The sequence below is a fragment of the Humulus lupulus genome, chromosome 1, assembly GCF_963169125.1.
Source record: "Humulus lupulus chromosome 1, drHumLupu1.1, whole genome shotgun sequence".
NCBI classification, from domain to species: Eukaryota; Viridiplantae; Streptophyta; class Magnoliopsida; order Rosales; family Cannabaceae; genus Humulus; species Humulus lupulus.
In genome coordinates, this window is record NC_084793.1 from 309,834,644 (window position 1) to 309,855,632 (window position 20,989).

General features: G+C 29.6%; 1 protein-coding gene across 1 annotated transcript; it reads left to right on the forward strand.

The window, feature by feature from the left end:
* The first annotated feature begins 14,197 nt into the window (after positions 1-14,197).
* On the forward strand, positions 14,198-14,815 carry LOC133782260 (heavy metal-associated isoprenylated plant protein 27). The gene is made up of 2 exons (XM_062221501.1): positions 14,198-14,287; positions 14,379-14,815. Exons 1-2 carry the CDS (start codon positions 14,198-14,200, stop codon positions 14,763-14,765), a joined length of 477 nt encoding a protein of 158 aa, XP_062077485.1. The 3' UTR covers positions 14,766-14,815.
* Positions 14,816-20,989: the final 6,174 nt, after the last annotated feature.

The following is a 20,989-nucleotide window of genomic DNA, read 5'->3' on the forward strand; positions in this document are numbered from 1 at the left end:
GTTGTATTGCTAGGGTAAAAAAGACTCCCTACCACAAAATCTCACAAAAAATTTATATTTTTTAATTATTACAAAATACTGCGCTTCGCGCATTTATGTTTTCTAATTTACCACATACAAAGTATTAAAATAATATTAATTAAACAATAAAATACTAAGTGGGTTCTAAGGCAAATAACAAGCTACTTTTATTCCTATATATAAATAATCTAAATTCATATGCAGTCAACTTTGTGGTAAAGTGTCATTTTAACAAGTTACATATATAAGACATCATTAGCTTAAAGATTAGAGTAGTTTTTCTTTAGAGAGTGAGATAATGTGTTCAATGCTGTTTAGCTAATTAAGTACAAAAAGTCTAAAGCTGACAACCAAAAGTACTACAACACTTATTATTATGTTTAATATGAGAGCATTCATGAAATTTAGGTATCAAAACACTATTACTCTTACATTATACTATATTTAAACAATGCTCAACTATTCTCATTTCTCATAATAAATAAATATAATTATTTTTCTTCTTCTCATCATCGTATGGCTTGGGAAAGTATAGTTATTTTGTACCTTAAGATGTCCAACACCATATGAAGTGTCACCTTATGGTTGGTTAGCGATATTTAATAAGAATGAAACTCGATATTGGATTCCACCAATAACAATGTGCCACGTCATTATGGTATTAGGTACCAGTAGTGCCTTTAGCATTTCTCAGCTAGGGAAGTAAATAATTTTTTTATTATATTGTGTATAATAATAATAAGAGTTTATATATTTTTTGACCATGTGTTTTGTCTCATTACCTGTTTTAACCATGTGTTTTGACAAATTATTTTTTGGACCCTATGTTTTGTAAAATTGTTAAAATAAAACCCTAAACTCAATTTTGATGAAGAAAAAATTAAATATAACAACACAGTTTTTAAGCAGAATGATTTTATTTTTGTTCTGAATTGTTAGTTTGGTAAATTATTTGTAATTTCAGTTGAAAAAACATTGACCAAAATCGGGTTTAAGATTCTATTTTAACCATTTTACAAAGTATAAAATCCAAAAAATAATTTATTAAAATTCATAATCCAAACAAATAATAGGACAAAACACAGAGTTAAAAAAATATAAACCCCAATAATAAATAAAGCTCATATAACTAATTATTGTTGTAGACAATGACAAAATCAGAAGGTACTCAGGTTGAGCAAAAAAATATTATAAATATATTTTGTATAAATTTTAGTATAATCTTTATTAAAATAATTAGTCATTCTATATTTTAGTGTTCTGGCTCTGTTAACTGTTTGGTAAAATATTTTTTTATAATGATTTATAACATTACTTTCGACACTCACTCTGTCGGTAATCAATTTTATTTTTTTTTAAATATCATTTTGTAAATAGAATTATTTTTATTTTGATGCTATATATTATATATTATGTTGTATTATATTATATATTGGAGATGAGAAGAAAATAGAGACAAAAGCCTTTAATTTCACAAAGAATGGCAGATTGAACAGAACATGAATAGAAACATCACTGAATTTAATGATATGTAAGAAACAATATTAAATGCTCTCTTTCTCATTTGTGGAGAATTGATATTATTGATTCATTTTCATACTTGGGATGTTGCCAAATGTAACACTTCAATAACACCTAATAACTAACACTTTAAACTTGGCACGATAAGTTGTCCGACACTACAAGATGTCACATTTTATAATTAACTAGTAATACGAATAATAATTATTAAATTAAAATGTATAAGATCTAATATTATATTTCACTAATAACAATATATTAACTTAGTGATACTCCTTAATAATTCTCTTAAGCAAACAACATAAGAGCCTCATTATTTTATTTATCATCGTTATTTACTTTTGCTTTTATTTATGTACGAAAAAAAAGAGTTTTTTATCTATCATTTGTATTTTGGAACCATTAAACCCACTTTTTTATCATTTTCAATGAAGCTTTGTTTAGAATTCAAATTTTACTATTAAAATTTGTTGTGAATGAAGTTAATTATTAAAAAAATTAAAAATTAAAATTTTCTAAGAGTTTTTATTTTTATTGTTTCTATAAATATCTACGATATAAAATAAGTTATCTTTCGCTGCTCTAATGTTATAATAAAGCTGCCTAGACCTTGCCTTGAATCTTCTTTTGCTGGCTAGATGCATAAGTGAAGTTCACGCTTGAGCCATTGACGAGTACTTTTATTTTAGTTAGACAATAGGCGTGATAAGCCATGAAAGTTATAGCTAAAGTGCAATATCCACCGTTCTTTTGCGCTAAAGCAAGAGAAGCCCATGGAGGAGTAGGAGTTGTCGGTTCTTTCTTTTTAATATATGTTGTCTTAGCTAGGTTCCGCTATCAACTAATTATAGTTGCATAGCAAGCGATGTAATAAATCACCGAGATCTGTTTAATTTTAAGTAAATCATAGAGAAAGCATTAAGTAGGAGCGATAGCTTTCTGCTTCAGTTGGCGCGTTGCAATAATGAAGAAAAGAATGAGATTGGTTCGATCATAGTTGATTAATTTTTTAAACATCTTGTCTTATTATATATAAAAATCATATGATATAAATAATTTAAAGTATATCCAATATAATACTATTTTCTAAATAGAAACTAAAAATACTATGATAATGTATCAATAACTAAAAATTATCCACTAAATTTGTTGTTTGGAAAATCATCTCCAAAATACTTACAAGTTAATTATATTGAGTTTCAAAATTTATTTATCTCCAATTTTACTCAATAACATAGTGTACGAGATAATAATAATTTCATCCTTATAAAATGATTATTTTTTCTTTTCTTTCTTTTCTGCTTTCTTTTTTTTTTTTAAAAAAAGAACTTTATTAATGGATTGGAATAAATTAATACTCCTTTCAAAAATGAAAGGCTATAGCAAAATCTATTTCATCTCAAATCAATAGCCAAAAGCAAAACGAGAAAATCTTAAACACAATCATTTAAAAAACTTTATATGTATAAATATGGTGCCAATTTGTTGATAATTATTGGAGAAAACAATTCATCAACAAAGAAAAAATCTCTAATAAATAAGTTTTTTTAAAATCTATAATTATATTAAATATTGCCACAAAAAAATATACTAAATATTTATTCATAGATATTTACATTTGATTTTATTCACTAAAAATACCAGCCCAATATATGAAATTAATTAATATAAATAACTTTTCATATTTTCGAAATATAATCAGTTAACCACCACATATATATTATAATTTTTTATTAAGGTATGGGGCATATTTTATTTTAGTATATATTTTTTTTCATTCTTAATTTTCCTAACATTATTTGGTTTCAATTTAGAAAAAAATAGTTCAAATTGACACTACAGTTTTGTTTAAGGAAAACTAGGTTTAATTTTTTTTTATAAATGTATTTTATACAGACAATACAAGTTTGTAAGAAATTAATATTATATTACAATTTAAATATACTTAAGAAAGTAGGTTTAACTATATCCATAATTCCGTGTATAAAAAATATTATATTACAAGTTAAAAGTAGTTTGTTTTTTAATATTTAATTTATTATAAATGATAATAAATATGATTTGATAGGAATGAGCAAATGAAGAATTGATTTGATAGTTCTAAAAAATCTTTTTTAAATGAATTGCATCTTAAGAAACTATAATGTATTAATTAATTTAATTGCTGTCACATCATATTATTATTAATATCATAAGAAAATTTAGTGTTTATTTATTTGTTGTCACATCATATTATTATCTTTAAATAATATTACACTGTTACATCTAAATATGGTCCCTTACCAGCACATTGGTAGTTTTTGATTTGATTATAGTTGAATTTTCAAAACATTGAAACCAGTCTAAACTTATTTATGAGATAATAGTAACCCAAAATTTAAAATCACAATAATATAAGTTGTGTTTGGTAAAATTTTTGTTTTTAAAATTTTTAAATACAAAAATAGAAATATTATTTTTATTTTTATTTTTTATTTTTTATTTTTAAAAAATAAAAATATATTCGGTAACTATTTTTATTTTTTGTTTTTAAAAATAAAAATAAAAAATGTGTTTGATAACTTTTTTTTGTTTAATAATATAAAATGATGTGTTGATTTGAAAAAAAGAAGAAAAAAAATAAACGAAAAGTCGAAAACTGTTTAACAAAATTTTGAAAGTGAAAAAAATTATATTTTCAAAATTTATTGAATTTTAATTAAAATTTTTAAAAATAATAAATAAAAATAGTATTACCAAATAATATTTTATGTTGAATTGTCAAAATTTTAATTAATTAAATAAAAAATTAATTTTTTAAATGTTACCAAACAACATCATATTTTTAACCATTTTGAAAGAAGAAAAAAAATGATGGTTAAAAAAATACTAAGTATATGAATAATTATTATAAGTTTTGAGTGTTTCAATGTTATTGCCTACTGGGGTTACTTTTACTTCTCTATTTATTATCCCTTTGTTTGAAATTTAAATTTCAAACAATTCTATTTTCTTCAGTTTGAATTCAACTAATACTTTGGAAACTATTATAATAATTTCAGGGAAAAAGAATCTCTCATAATTATTCTTAATCATATCCAATCAAAAACTTAAGATTTTGGCAAAAATGACTGGAAAAGGTAACTTTTAAAATAATGTCTTTATATTTAATTCACTAGATTCATTTAAGTATTAATTTACATGTAACTATGATTATAATTATATATACAATATTATGAAATTGATTATACATAAAAAGGTAATAACAATTGTAAAGAGTAAATAACGTATCAAAGAATGTTGCATAAAATATTTTTCGAATAATAGTTATTAAGATAATTTTACTGTTGTTGTTATTAAAGTTGATATTTTTAGATGTTTAATTTTTTTTTTTTTACCATTACATCTATTTAGTTATAACATTTCAATATTATGACGCTTTTCTATATCTTACTGAAATAATACGATCATGTTTTAGGCATGCAAATCAATTATAATTTCGTTTTTTTTATGACAGTATTCATTGTAGTTATAGCAAGCCTTCTGCAAATTTTTTGGAAACTCAGAATAATTTACGGTGCTAAAATCATGATTCAAATAGTTTGTTGCACACGTGCTTATTTTTTTAATAAGCATAGAAAACAATTTTTTTTAATTTTGATTTTGACACTATCTGAGTATTTAAAAATTATATTTTTTTAATATTAGAACTTTATTATCCTGTGAATCATTTTAATAATAAAACAAACATGTATGCACTACAACAAAAACGAGATTTAGCGTCGGTTTTGCACTAATATCAACTTTGTTGATTAATTTTGACATTCAGCATCAATATATAACTGTTTGTAATTCTCACATCAATGCAGTGGCTCTAATGGGTATATAATAAAAAAACAAGACATGGGTAGAATCCCATTAATGTAAGAAAAACATATACATGATATTGTTTATTGTGATGAGATTTCTCATTTAATCAAAACATAAATAGAAATCCTACAATATGTATCTATTGAAATTAACACAATAAAATAGAGAAAAGGTAAATTACTTACTTATCTGCAGCAGAATTAATGAGACTCCACTCTTTCAGTTCTCTATCATTTTGTCATTTTCTTGATTGCTAGGAATTATCGATAACTAAAACACTTCTCAGAATACAACCAGAATCTTCCTCGCTAATCTTTGATCAAGTTTAGTTATTGTGGGCAATTTTCTCAACACGTGAGATAGAGATTTAGAAAAAAATAAGAAAGAGTCGCTAGAAAAGTGTAATCTATATGGTTTTCTTTAACTGAGCATTTAACCAAAAATGTCTCTATGAAAATCCTAGCTATAACATTCTATTTATGGATACATTCTTAGGCTTATTTTCTTGATTAAATTAATTGAATAATAAAATGTAAATAAAGTCTTATCATGGTTGCCCCACACCGAGTGAGTTGGGTTCATAATGTGTGTCTTAAATTTAAGGCCGATTGACTCAAATTCAAGACCCTTTTATTTATACATTTTATAATTAATTAATTAAATCCTTAATAACTATTTGTAATTTGAAACTTGATTTAATATTAACACTAATTTTTTATTATTAATAAATATGCTAAATATTTTACAATAACTATTTTTTTTTTCTGTATTTCATATAATTCATGTAAATGTCACAAAATTGACCTAGTCAATTCGATATTCTAATTTAATAATTAAATCAATTATTTGAGATATTCAGACTTGATTTAATTAAAGACAACATGAGGACCATGAATCCATGAATACAAGCTACAATAAGTTTATTGTGAGTTTATTTATAGAATAAATTATCACACAACTTATTAATTCCGTGTGACTCCGCTATAGACTCAGAATTTGACTCTTGAATTCATAGAATGTAATTCCACTACTGTAAATACATTATCCATTGTTATAACTATTACCGTTAGTCAATCCTCTATCGATGACCTACTCATGAGTCCGGTGAATTTTACCATTTTATCCCTTATTGATATTTTATCCTTAACTTCCACTACGTTCCTTGTAAATGATAATTTCGCAAAGTTAATTACATAAATGAGTCAATCATTTAACCATTTGAATTAAAATATTAAGGAAATAATTTTTTTCACTTATATTACGAGAGCTATAAATTTCATATCTATGATAAATACTCTCATTCAATTACACCGTTGAATCTCTAAGATGTAAGTATAGGCTATGTCATAGGGTAAGCTTTTAACGAATAAGTCATAAGATTCAGATAATATAATGAATAGAAATATTATCACTCAGAATTGAGATCGACTTGACATATGGTCAACGTTGTGACACTGGTTAGATTTGATAATAATGATACTTATTTATCTATCAATAATTAATGTTTCTGATGTAACTAGATATATCTGATCTTATCTACCTGGTTAATGTTGACCACGATTTTTCCCAACGACAAGTAGACGTCAAAACTACAATAAACCTTCAAGAGAAAAAATACGACACTGATAATTTTATAGTGGTTCATGTAACGCCCCAACTCCAGGGACCGCTACAGTGCACATTGCAAACAGTGCTAAACTCGCTAATCGAGTCGTTTGGCCATAAACGTGTAACTAAGTATGATTAGCGGTTTAGGGGTTTAAAACTTTGGTAAAGATATAACGTTTCACTATAACGTTTACTGTATACATTGGGATCCCAAAGAGTTTATTACAAGAAAGTGTTTACAACAGGCCGTTCTAAGCGGCAAAACAGGGTTCAGCCCTAGTTCCACTTTCAAACCTCGCCCAAGTATTGGTCGAGCAACTGCATATGTACACGTCATCACCTAAGCTCTCCAACTCAAGGATGGTCCAGCTTTCTTTTGCCTTTACCTGCACCACAAAGCACCCGTGAGCTGAAGCCCAGCAAGAAAACTCATATGCTCATAAACAATCATATCATGATATCAAATCATATCTAGCATGCCTAGCACTCACATCTCTATTCAGCATGCAAATGAATTCAAACAGATGCTGGGGTATCCAGGATAAGAAGTCCTGGCCTTCTGATTGGAGGACTATCAAGTCAATCCTAATCAGATGAGTGTCGCAACACTTGAGGTTCTGGTAAACCATACTAAGTGACCGACAAGCGAGTCACTAATTCAAGTGGAAGGGTGGTTGTTGGGTAAGCCTCTAACCTTCAACAGGTTCTGGTAAACCAGACTGAGTGACTGACAAGCAAGTCACTAATTCAAATGGAAGGCTGGCTGTTGGGTAAGCCTCTAACCTTCAACAGGTTCTGGTAAACCATACTGAGTGACCAACAAGCAAGTCACTGGGGCCTCAGTGCCCAAAGCCATGCATATGATGATCAAAATGATCATACAGAGCTCTGATCAGATGAGTGAATATCACTTTGAGGTTCTGGTAAACCATACTGAGTGACTGACAACCAAGTCACTAAGGGCCCAGTGGCCATAGCCGTGTAACAACACCGTTACCTAGGCTTTCCTGCAATGGCTCTAAATGACTAGCCTTTGGCTAGATAAATGCTTGTTTATATTCATCGAACTTAAGGTCGGTCCTGCATTAATGCTCTTTGAGTCATTCAATGCAGAGGGTCGATTAGGTCCAATCGACATAGCTTGCACTAAACACATTAGGGTTGTCATGACTAGTGAGTTAGCACAACGTGACCAGTGCCCAGTACCACTGCCGAACCTGACTAGTGAGTCACAGCTTCACAGTTGATACTAACACCTTTGCCAAATCTGACTAACGAGTCAGCCCTGTGTGACCAGTGCCCAGTACCACTGCCGAACCTGACTAGTGAGTCACAGCTTCACAGTTGATACTAGCACCTTTGCCAAACCTGACTAATTAGTCAGTACCATGCACAAGTAAGCAATGCTATCAATGTGTATCATATGCCAATTATCCAAGAACAGGGCATTCAACATGCTTACTAAACAGTTACTAGCATAATTATAATCGTGCACAAACACAGAGACTCAAGCTCTGACAAATCTCATATTCATCATTCATGGCATGCCCTAATCACATGTTTCTCGTGCATCACATGCATCGCACTTAATCATCCAGCATACCTCAACAATAATCATATGCAAATGGGCAAGATTTCCAAGCATTCATTATGCTATCCATGTTTACATTTAAACATCCAACATGCATCAATCATAGCCATGCATGTCACATATGGGGTGCAGTTTTCTTACCTTGGGTTCGAGCGAGAATTAATAAAAGAAACGACCTTTGAGAACGATCAGTCCTTTAACGGTCACCTAGTCATAACCAAAAATATAGGATACCATCAATGAAAATGAAAGCAAAGGTTTCCAAACCAAAATCCAGCCTCTGAGACATCAAACACTACCCAACCGGGTACTAGGTTCAACCCTAAGGCCTAAGGCTAGCATCCCCAAGTCAAAAACACCATTTTGGGCTAAAATGACCTAAAGGGCCGCGGCCCTCCCCTGCTGCGCCGCAGCGCGCCCTCCAGACAGAAAGGGCTTCCCTGCCAGACGCCAAGGGCCGCGGCGCTCCACAGCTGCGCCGCGATGCTCAGCCCAAACCAGCCATAACTCAGCACACGAACTCAACTTTTCCCCTGTGTTTTTCCTCTCAAACCAGCCCTTCATATCAACCCAAAACCTCTTCCAAACACTCATTTAAACCTCCAAACATCACCCATAACTCCCCCTCACCAAAACCCAACCAACACATACACAAAAACTCCCCTTGATTCCCACTTTCTACATCAAAAACCATAAGCTGAAAACCAAAAGGAAAACAGAGCACAGCTTGAATTTTGTGACTAGAACTCACCTTAAAACCAGTTTTGAACCTCCCTCAACAGCTGAACTAAGTCCACAACCTCAGCCTTCAAGTTCCCTAGCTTAATATCCCACCTTGAGCTCAAGAACACCAAAGAAGAAAATGGAGAGAAGTAACGTACGGGAAGGAGGAGGGATATCTCTGTTTTGGCTTTGTTTCTACAGCCTTCTAAACCCCAAAGCTGATATAAATCCTTAAGGTCAAAAGACCATAATGCCCCTAGGCCAATTTAAAAGCTTCTAAACACTCCCAAGGGTAAATTCGTCATTTCCAACCTATACCGTTAATTATAATTAACGCTATCCAATTCCCGCTAATCTCAACATTCTCAAATGCCAATAAATCATACCCCATTACCCTTTAATTCCCGGTAATGTTCTAATCATTAAAATGACCCCGAGACTCACCCCGAGCCTCGAACTTAATCCCGTTATGACTAGACCGAAAACTTGCATCTCATGATCGTCTCATGCCGAATGGCTCGAACCAATCCACATATAATGTGGTAAAATTATAATTCACCCATATGCATAAAATTACACAATCACGCCCCCAACGGCCAAATTACCAAAATGCCCTTGCTTTTAAAATATAAGCCCATATGCATGCATTCACCATCATATAATAATATAATTCACATAAACATGCATATAATCATTAAATACCTTAGTAAATCAATTATGACCCTCCCGACCTCCTAATCAAGGTCCTAAATATTATTAGGAAATTTGGAGCATTACAGTTCAGCCCCAATTTATTGGTAATAGCCTAATCCACTTGGAGTTGTGATTTATATCCTACACTAAAGATTAGATGAACGTGAGCCAACTGAGTTTCTTAAGTGTAAGCAGAAAAACACATAGTTTCTCTCTCTAAACTCTCTTAGAAAATGTCCCAAGAATACCCCAAGTAACAGTCTCAAAGTCTCCAAACTAGAGAGTTTTTATCAGTCTAAAAAGATCAGATCCCCAAAATGATGCCATGAACCATTTATTTATAGGCTCATGGATCGTACATCAGATATTCCCTTTGATCGGGTCACTGGTTCTTCCAACAGACTTTAATTAATAAAATATAAATAAATCTAAATTACAATAATATAGCTATTATTCCGGGATATCTGAGAGATTCCCGCGGCAGTTGAGAATGATGCGGGTTGAAGTTGTTACTGAGGCTTTATTGAAGTAGACAGTAACTTCTAAGATTCTGATCCGTGCACCGACCAAATCCATCCCCAAAGTGACTGGTCGGACAAGACAACTTACCGATTGGCATAGGCAAAAGCACTCCTCTAGCACACCTCTGATCTAACATGACACATATGTGGTCTAACATGACACATCTCTAGTCTAGCATGACACTTCTCTGGTCTAGCACATATAAGTACAATATGATTTTGAACATATAAGTACAATTATAATCTACTATGACCTAGTTACTATAATTGTAACTAGTTACACATATTCAAGTTTTTATGGACATTTGTATTAAATAAATAATCACGTAATAAAACACGTGAACAATGTATTGATAAACAAAATAATTTATATTTTTTATTAATATATGATCAAACGTGTTACATAAAAAATATGATTTTACTGATAACTCTACAAAATAGAGTTATTTTACCACTTTTTATGTGCTAATTGTTGCTTAATTCTTGAGTTTTTAATTGATTTATTAAGTTTTTAAGTAATTTTGAATTTATTAGGTTTATTTTGATTTTATATATTTTTATATGTTTTTATAGATATTTTATTATACTATGTTGTAATTTAATTATATGAAATTTGTATTGTTAAGTTAGAAGTTAAAAGTGTAATTCTTTTGAACTTAAATGCTATATTAAATTAAGTTATAATCAATATTTTCAAATAATTAATATGATTTATTTATAATTGAAAATATTTGATTGTTATTTAATTTATTTTCATCTTGTAGGAATTATGTTGTATGCTTGAAAAAGAAGGAAAAGAAAGAAAAAAAAATGGCATTTTTAAAGAGATTAGCAAGGAAGTTTGGCATTTTTCAAATCCTAGCCCATCTGTCACTCAGGCCCACGCCTGCCTCAAGCCCACCACAAGCTCACACCACCATCAATCCCAAGCATCTCCTCATATGCTTGCCTCCAACGCCTGCCAATTTTCTTGCCTTCTCCAAGCCAAGTCAATACTTCTCAGCATTACCAATTGATGCCTCCACGTGGGACTCCCATCTCATCATCATAGCAAGGCTCCCTTCACTCCTGGCCCAAGCAATTTGGCCCATCATCACATGAAGCCTCCAACCGTGGGCCTGTCCTTCGGCCCAGCAGTGTTCCAGCCGAGTCTCACTGCCCAGCCGCCTGGTGTGCCGTACACCATCCTCTTGAGCCCATCAATTTGCTCATTTGTCCCCTATGACAAAAATGTCAACTTTTTACCATTTTGTCTACACATTTTTACCACTATATCATCATTACACCCTATAATTTACCTCTACATACCATATTTATTTTATTTAATTAATCTAATCAATTTAATTAATTTAAATTGATTATTTTAATAATCTCACTTTGGCTATAAATATGGACTTTCAAGACCATTTTAGGGTGCTTAATGTTTTGGTTACCATCTTTTTCTCTCATTTTCTCTCTACCATTCTCTCTTCCATTTGGGTTTTTCAAGAGCATTTTGCAAGTATGTATGTCTTTTATTTTGTAATTTCTACTCTAGTTATGTGCTTCTAATCTTTTTCATAAGATTATTAAGATCATGATGAAGCAACTTGTAACTAGGTAATATTTATGTTGTATGTTGATTTCCCTTGTAATACAACAAAGTTTATGGATTTTTCTTCTATTTCTTTCATCTTAAATATCTTGTATTTTAGATTGTTAGAACATATTTACACTTTGTTCTTCATTAGTGCATAAACATAATATTCTTTGTGTAAGATGTGTCATTAAATTGTACACATCCATGCTTAGAACAAAAATATTATGTTTTGCCTTATAAATAATGTTCATTGATTTATTTGTTATTTCATTAGTTTGATTTACACTAAATGCTTTGAAATTATAATTTTGAAAAGTGAAGAAAAATCCTATCTTTTTATAAGAAATTTGTGTTTAAAATTATAAATATTTTTGGAAAATGATAGTTTAAATTATTTTAACTATCACTAAAACTTGGGAATCAATATACTAATAAATATTATTAAACTTACATTTTGTGGATTCTATTATCTTAATAATCTTTTCTTTTAACACTTATTGTCAACTCATTATTGCTTTATTTTTATTCTCTTAAATAGCTTTATTTTCAATCTTTTATTTTATGTTCATAATATTAAAATTCATCAATCTTTGGAGCTAGGTTAGAATTTATTACTTTTGATTTAAAATAGTTTTCTTTTTGATTTTAGACAACTCCTTTGGGTTCGACCTCGTGCTTACACGAAAACTATTCTATCAATACGATTCGTGCGCTTGCGAGTATAAATATTTAAAACATACCCGTTTTGGGTCCATCAAGATTTTACAAAGGCATAAAACCGAACAATTAACACTCAAAATTGTTGGGTTTGAGCTCGCAGTGGAGGACGACTTGTTGCAATAGTGGCTCGAGGTCGAAATTGGGATTTGTGGTGGTAGTTTTGTGTTGTTGTATAGATTTTTTCTTTTGTTCTTCACTTCTTGTGTATGTAATATATTTTGGGTTGTTGTTGTTATTGTTTGTATTATTTATGTTGTTAATGGTAATTTTTAGGTTTATACTTTTGAGATATTTGTATCATTTTGATATTAATTTTGTTATTATTGATAATTTTTAGGTTAATATTTTATATATATATTTTTAGTAATAATTTAAAATCAACGCTATTGATTTTAAATTGTCACCTGTAACTATAACAAATGCTCGCTACAATAAGCATCAATTCTAAACCAACACTAAAACATTAGCTTCGATTCTAAACCAATGCCCAATAATGTTTTTCTCATAGTAATAGAAGAGAAATCTATCCGCAATTAATGTTTTCTCGATGCAATTCACAAAATAATGTAATCTTAATTATAATTATGGGAGTATTTTATAGTAGGGGCTTCAAAATTTCCGACCCATGAATAATTGTCAGTGCGATTTTTTTTATGATGGTGTATATTGTAATTATTTAGAGCATTCTGTAAATTTTCAGAATATTCCGAATAATTTACAGTGTCGAAAACTAGATTTAAACATGTTATTTTCCACGCACATAAAAAAATTAGTGACGGGGGCAACAACCTATTTTTAAACTAGTTTTCGGTACTGTAAATTATTCGAAATTGAAGCTCTAAATAACTACAATATACATGCTCATAAAAAAAATTACGCGAAAAAATATTCACAGATTAAGAACACAAAAGAACTCAACTAATTTTGCTCTTTTTGAAACCCTACTATCAAAATTTCCATGATTATGATTCTTATTATTATTTTTTTAATAAAAATAAATCCACAACAATTAGCAATTTTGTGCTTTCAAAGTAGTCAAGTCACCCCATTATTATTATTATCATTATATATTGATTCCACATACGTATAGAACAACCTAACTATTACTAGAACAATCCAGCTAAAACTACTGAAAGTTATCAGGTGCCACCATTACCGCCTCTATTAAAAACAATAATGTTTCATCATTTTTTCAGTTTAGGGAAAAATTCCACCGAAAAACATCACTGCTGCTGACGTGTAACTTCTACACTCCTCCACGTCACCAATCTCACACGTGTCACCCCAATAGCAGTTTAACTATCGACCGACCCAGTTGAATCAAAGTAATATATGCACTTATTCTGAATTTTTAAATTCTTGTTTTCAGATATGGGATTTCTGGACTATGTTTCGGACTTCTGTGGCTGGTGTCGTAGTTACGGTGACAGTAAAAAGCTCAGTAAACGCAAAGAACTACAGGTACGTAAAGTTGCGCAGTAATTCAGTAATGTATAGTGTCGTTTTTTCTGTTTTTGAAAATGGATTTCGAAAACTGTTTTTGAATTCTTAGAATGTGGAGATAAAAGTGAAAATGGACTGCGAAGGGTGCGAGAGAATGGTGAAGAGATCGGTGGAAGGCATGAAAGGAGTGACTCAAGTCGAGGTGGATCCGAAACAGAGCAAGCTGACGGTGATTGGTTACGTGGACCCTGATAAAGTCTTGACACGTGTCAGACATCGGACGGGTAAGAAGGCTGAGTTCTGGCCCTACGTTCCATACGACGTCGTTCCGCACCCGTACGCACCGGGTGCTTACGATAAGAAGGCTCCGCCTGGGTATGTCCGGAACGTGCTGGTGGAACCGGAGGAGGCTCCTCTCGCACGTGCCAGCTCCACTGAGGTTAAATATACCACTGTCTTTAGCGACGACAACCCTAATGCTTGTGTTATAATGTGAAAAATTAGTTTATTTATGTTATAGTGTGAAAAATTAGTTTATAAATAAGGGTAAGTGACCGTTTGATAACTTGTTTTATCAAAATATATATTTAGTAATGTTTTTAATAATACTATGATAATTAGTACATTGAACTTAAATTTTATCAGAATGATTAAATTAATTTAAGTTTTAAATTTAAATTTAAGTATATATAATTTAAGACAATTTAGTTGTAATGATAAAATTTTATTGTTTAAATTTGAGTTCAAATATCAAATATTTATAATTTTAAATTATAAAATAACACATAAATATTATTGAAAATATAGATTAACCTTATATTTTCTATAGATAATAATAAATATTGTGTGTGACATTATATTTATTTTGTATATTATATGGTTTTGTAGTAAATTAACAATTTGATAACTATTATGTTGATTTCATAACATGATTATTGTACGATTATGTAAAAAAGTTGGTCGAATCCTAGAATGTTCAATTTTTTTTAGTGGAAATAGAATGTTTTTTCTTAATTTTTAATGAATGATGTTTAAAAGTATATTTAAAGTGATGCTACCACATTTTTTTTTCCTTTTTTATGCGTGGCTTATATACTACCACATAAAGGGATTTTCTTAGTTTGTAGGTTAATTTTTTATTTTTAAGTCGCATTCTTATTACTTATTCTAATTCCGATGTAGAAGCATAGAACACATCTAATTACGGTAAATTATAGCCAAATATATGAGGTACTGATTTACATTCATGTCTTTATTAAAATAAAGAATAAAAAAAATATTGTGGGACAAGTGGAAAAAAATAATAATGTTTCTTTCTTTGATTATATAAAGATTATAGGGAGCGACTACAATTTGCAACATCTATGCTTTTTTTTTTTTTTTTTTCTATAGATATAATTTAAATTTTGTTTTATATATCAGTGTACATTATAGCTATATAGAACATTTTACAAATTTGTAAGAAATTTTAAATAAATTATGATATTGAAAATAAGGTCTAAACTGTATATTGCATGCATACCTGTTTTTTGTGTACGCGTTAGGGGTGAGCATCGGTCGGTTCGGACGGTTTTTTCATAACATAAAATCCTGAACTCGGTTTTCGGTCCGGATTGGTGCAATCCAAAAACTGACCGTTTTAGACTGCGGTTTGGTCGGTTAAACCGACCAAACCGAATTTCTTATTTTTTTAAATTTTTTTTATTTTTATTTTTTAAAGTTTTAGTTAATAAACTAAAATTTTTGGATTGTTGGAATCTATTTGTGTGTATTTTTAAAACATAAATATATAGAACATAATTTAATATTTTTTTTATTTAATAATTAATAATTATATAATATTATATTATTAATATATTATATTGTTCGGTCGGTTTCGGTTTTGTCGGTAGGTCTGGACAAAATTTTCAAACCGAGCGAACAGTGGCGGTTTGCGCTGTTGCACGGTTTTTTCAGTATTTGGGTTAATCGGTTTCGGTTTTTTCGGTGTTCGGAAGGTTGGTGTATATGGTTTTTTCGGTTTTTCAGATTTTATGCTCAATCTTAGTACGCGTGTAAAATTTGACAGTTTGAACCATATTTTCGGCTTCATAAACTATTAAAAATTTCTTGAAAATTTGTAGGATATTTGTAACGTCCCTAAGGTAGGGTACGTCTGCCACATACTCGTAATTCTAGGGTTTACGAGTATGTAAGGCACTTGACCAAAAGAATTAAATAAAATGATACGAAGAAATACAGAAAAATTTAAAACTTTTATATAAACTTATTAGTAGAAATTATTACACGTATGAATACTTTAAATTTAAGGCAGCCATATGAAAACTCTAAACCATTATTGCATTGCTACTGAGTCCGTGCTCCACAAGTTGCTCAACAGCTAAAGCCACATCTGGAAAAATGTTGGAAAATAACATAATGAGCTAACGCTCAGTAAGCAAATCTCATGCATACACATACACATGAATGTCGTGAGTTTGTAGTGCACATATACTAATATGCTGACTTATATACTTATGCATTTCATTTATTGCTCAAGCACTTTCAAACTTTACTTTTATGCTATTTCTTTTAGTTTCACAATTTTATGGGCCCAATATTACTTGTGCACACTGTTTGATTCAGTCAATGCCTGCAGGGCTTGTTACACATATCATATAGAATCCCATGGGTTCTCCTCCGGCTAGCCATCATCTCAGCTAGGCTCATCATGACACTCATTTCATCGTTGCCATAGCTGCTATACTTATTACACATATGGAGGAGAAAGACGGAAACATGGCAAACATATCTGAATGGTCAACTCTGACCTAGCCCACACCAGTAGGCAGCCACTATAAGTCTTGTAGACTTCCGTCTTCTTTACTGAACTTACTTGATTGCTTCATCAAAACAGTGGCACCCTTTTTAAACATCTTATTATCACTTTGCTTAAGCCTTATGTCATTAAAATGTTCACTTCACATGAGACATTTCAATGCATTTCACAATTTTCCTCATATTTATATGCATGGTCTTATATCACATAATAATGTATCACATAACTGTACATGCCATGCATACATGCTGATGCTGAAATGTCAATGTTCATGTTCATGATTCATGTTTGATGGTATTCAATAAAGGCATTGTATCACATCTCATATAACTCAAAACATCTTTAGTAATAATACATGAAGCTTTGGGTTGGTGGCGTTGTTATACCTTAACGTAAAGCTATGGCTCAGGTCTAAGGTTTCCAGCCTAAAAACTTAAACGCTTCATATATCATAACATATAACAAATCATGAACATAAAGTAATCCACATATCCATCAACAGAAGAACACATACTTGCACATAATTCATATCATTCTTAACCAAGTAAGACATCTTTCACATATCACGGAATTCATCAATTACATATCACACAACACCCTTATGGTGTTCATATAACCATTCTTCACATACTTATCATATGCATCATCATCATACCATACTTAACTCATTAGATGTACACAATCAATGTAGTCATGCATCTTACACTTACGCACAAAAATGTGAGATTTACTTACCTTAGGTCCTTAGCTCATTTTAAAATTGCTCAGCAAGAGTCAATCAATCAAATCCATACAAATCATATTCAAGACACATCATTTATTAAATTCTATCAAAATCGTAAATATACACTATTGATAGTGTATATTAACAATACCATAAACTATATGAATGATAATAATAATTATTATCAACGTAATACAAATAACCCTTCATATAAAACCATGCTTTAAACCTTGCTCATAAGATAATGTACTCTTATGATAATAATAATAAGAATAATAATTATCGTTTATAAACAAACTTACTTCAATATTAATAACAAAAATACTTCAATAACAATACATATATGAATGTATATATTCAAATAGTCATTTTATAAAAGAAATCATATTTTTAACATAAAGTTGTAATAATCGATATAATGATAATAATATAAATATAAATATTTATATTATTATTAATTAGTCATAATATCAATTCCAGTGATATAATAAATATACTTTATCCAAAATTTACTGGTCTTACAAATATCAATAACTGTAAGAAACTAATACTGATATTATTTTGATATTCAAATATTAACAAAATATTAATATATAAGAATAATTGTTAAATAATAGGTTTACTATAAATCACACTTTTCATATATATATATATATATGAAACTATATTCTTGATTTACTTAACAAAATAATAACAATAATAATTAAAATTACTTAATCATAAAAATTTCCATATTAATATTAAATCAATTAAGTATGTATTTTTATACTTTATTTAATATCTAATATTTTCTAGAAAATTGGACAGCACAACGGCTATAAAGTGGACAATCCCAAAATCAAAACCTGTATAAAAAATACATATAATCCCAGACAGCCAGTAAATTACAGAAAATATTCCATATATCAATAATATATATTTATATACTATAAATACACATAATAACAATTACTCTAATCAATCACAATTAAATCACAATATAGGTCAAAGAAATTATACCACAATGATCGGGTTCCACAATAAGTCAAACGGTGATTTTCTGAAACTCAAAACGTACTTCGGAACCTCGAACACTAAGTTTCGACCGTCGGTCTACGGTGGCTCGTGGTGGGCCCACCACCCAACTATGGTAGATGTAGGAAGAAGTTATTGGGTTTTGAAGCCCACAACACGAGGAGCACGATGGTGGTGACGGATCGGCAAACGGATGCCCGAGGTGGCCGAATCGCAACTTTGAAGTCGCGGGGTGGCCGAACTTAAATCGAGTGGTTGAGGCGTTTAATCGGCGAGTGAGCTCTAGATTCTCGCGTGGGTCGATAGTTCGGAGGCCTCTGAATCCAACGGTCCGGCGCGTGGCTAAAAGTGGTGGCCGGAAAGTACTCCTACGTCGTCGGCGACAGTAACACGCAGAGAAGAGAGAGAGAGAGAGAGAGAGAGAGAGAGAGAGAGAGAGAGAGAGAGAGAGAGAGAGAGAGAGAGAGAGTTTATGAGGAGAGAGAGAGAGAGGGGCTCGGGTAAAAAGAAAGGCTGAAGCCTTTTCTTTTCTTTTTTTTTTATTTTTTATTTATTTTTTATTTTTTTAAAATTACACTTGGACCCAAAATACTAAAATTCTTTTCAAATAAGCCATTTAGCAAAACTTTCTTAATTTTATAAAAATCCCCAATTAAAATTATATGACATTTGGGTCCAATACCTGACTACTCAAGTTTCTCTCTCTTTAATCTCATTAAAACATAAAATGATATTTTAAACACTATTTTTCCATTACTATTTCTTAAATTTGTAAACTTGTACATTTTATGTATTAAAACTCTGATTTATAATAAAAAAATGTATAATGAAAATGTTGGATATTACAATATTCTAAATATCTACAATGTACACCGTCATATAAACAAATTTTGGATTATATCTATCCAGTACCAAAAATAGAAAAATGATGCACCGTTATTGGAAAAAAAAATACATTGAATGTCATTATAAGTAATCATTTTTATTTTTATTAATTTATTTTTTATAAATAAAAGTTAAAAATAATTATATTCTCTGAAAATATATTTCACAAAATAATTATTTTATATTTCAAAAAAGTAATTAGTTTTAAATATAGGAAAATAAAAAAAAAATCTATGAAATCACATAATAATATAGTAGTAAGAATTTGTCTTGTCTTTTTTGCTTCTTCCACATCATCTCTTTCATTTCTTCCCTAGTCATTCATTATAACAACCTAAAATTACCAAGTAACAAGGAATATGAATAAAGAAACATTGCTTTAGATTTTGGGATTAGAGGTTTTGAATAAGACTTGAGTTTTTGTTAAGGTTGTATTGAAAAGTTTGATTGTGACTTAGATTTAGGTTTTTGTTAATGAATTTTTAAATATAAATTATTTATTTTATTAAAATGAAAAACTAATTTAGTTATTTTAGAAAATTGTTTGATTAGTGTAATAGAAAATAGTACTGTTTTAGTAATATTTAGTTGTTTTGCCTAGAAAAAATACTTTACACTCTAAATAAAGCAACTCAAACCGGCATAAAATTTACATGTGCTTTGAAAATATACAAAAATAATTCAATGTCTTTACATGACTAAACACATGTTTCTCCAACTTATTTTTCATTCATACATTATTGAGGTTTTTACATAAAGTACTAATTTTCGCTAAAGTATTACGTTTTTACAGTTAAACAACATTTTTTTTTCTTTCAATTTTACAGTTTTAAGGAAATTTTTACATTTTTACGGTTTTGTCTTTTTTTATATTGTTTTCATGTTATTTTTTTTTTTTGATGTTTAGTTGTTATGTTATATATATTGTTCTTTTAGTTTTTTTTTAGTTTTTTTTTTATGTTGATCAAGTGGTTTGTTTTTAAGTTGGTTTTTAGTTTTTTTTCTTAAAAACTGTATTTTAGTAATTATGAAACTTTGAAAATCGTATTTTAAAAAATTTGAGTGCTTATTTTTTTTTTAAAATTATGAACCGTTAAAAAGTAAAAAACAAAAAAAATGTGTATTTAAGAAAAAATCTCTACATTATTTTATTTTTTAACTTTTACAAAACTAACAATTTATCTAAATATCTATGATATTTTTCAAAACTTAATTAAAATTTGTGGTATTTTTATAATTTCTAAGTTGATATTTTTCAAAACTAATTTTTTTTCATTAA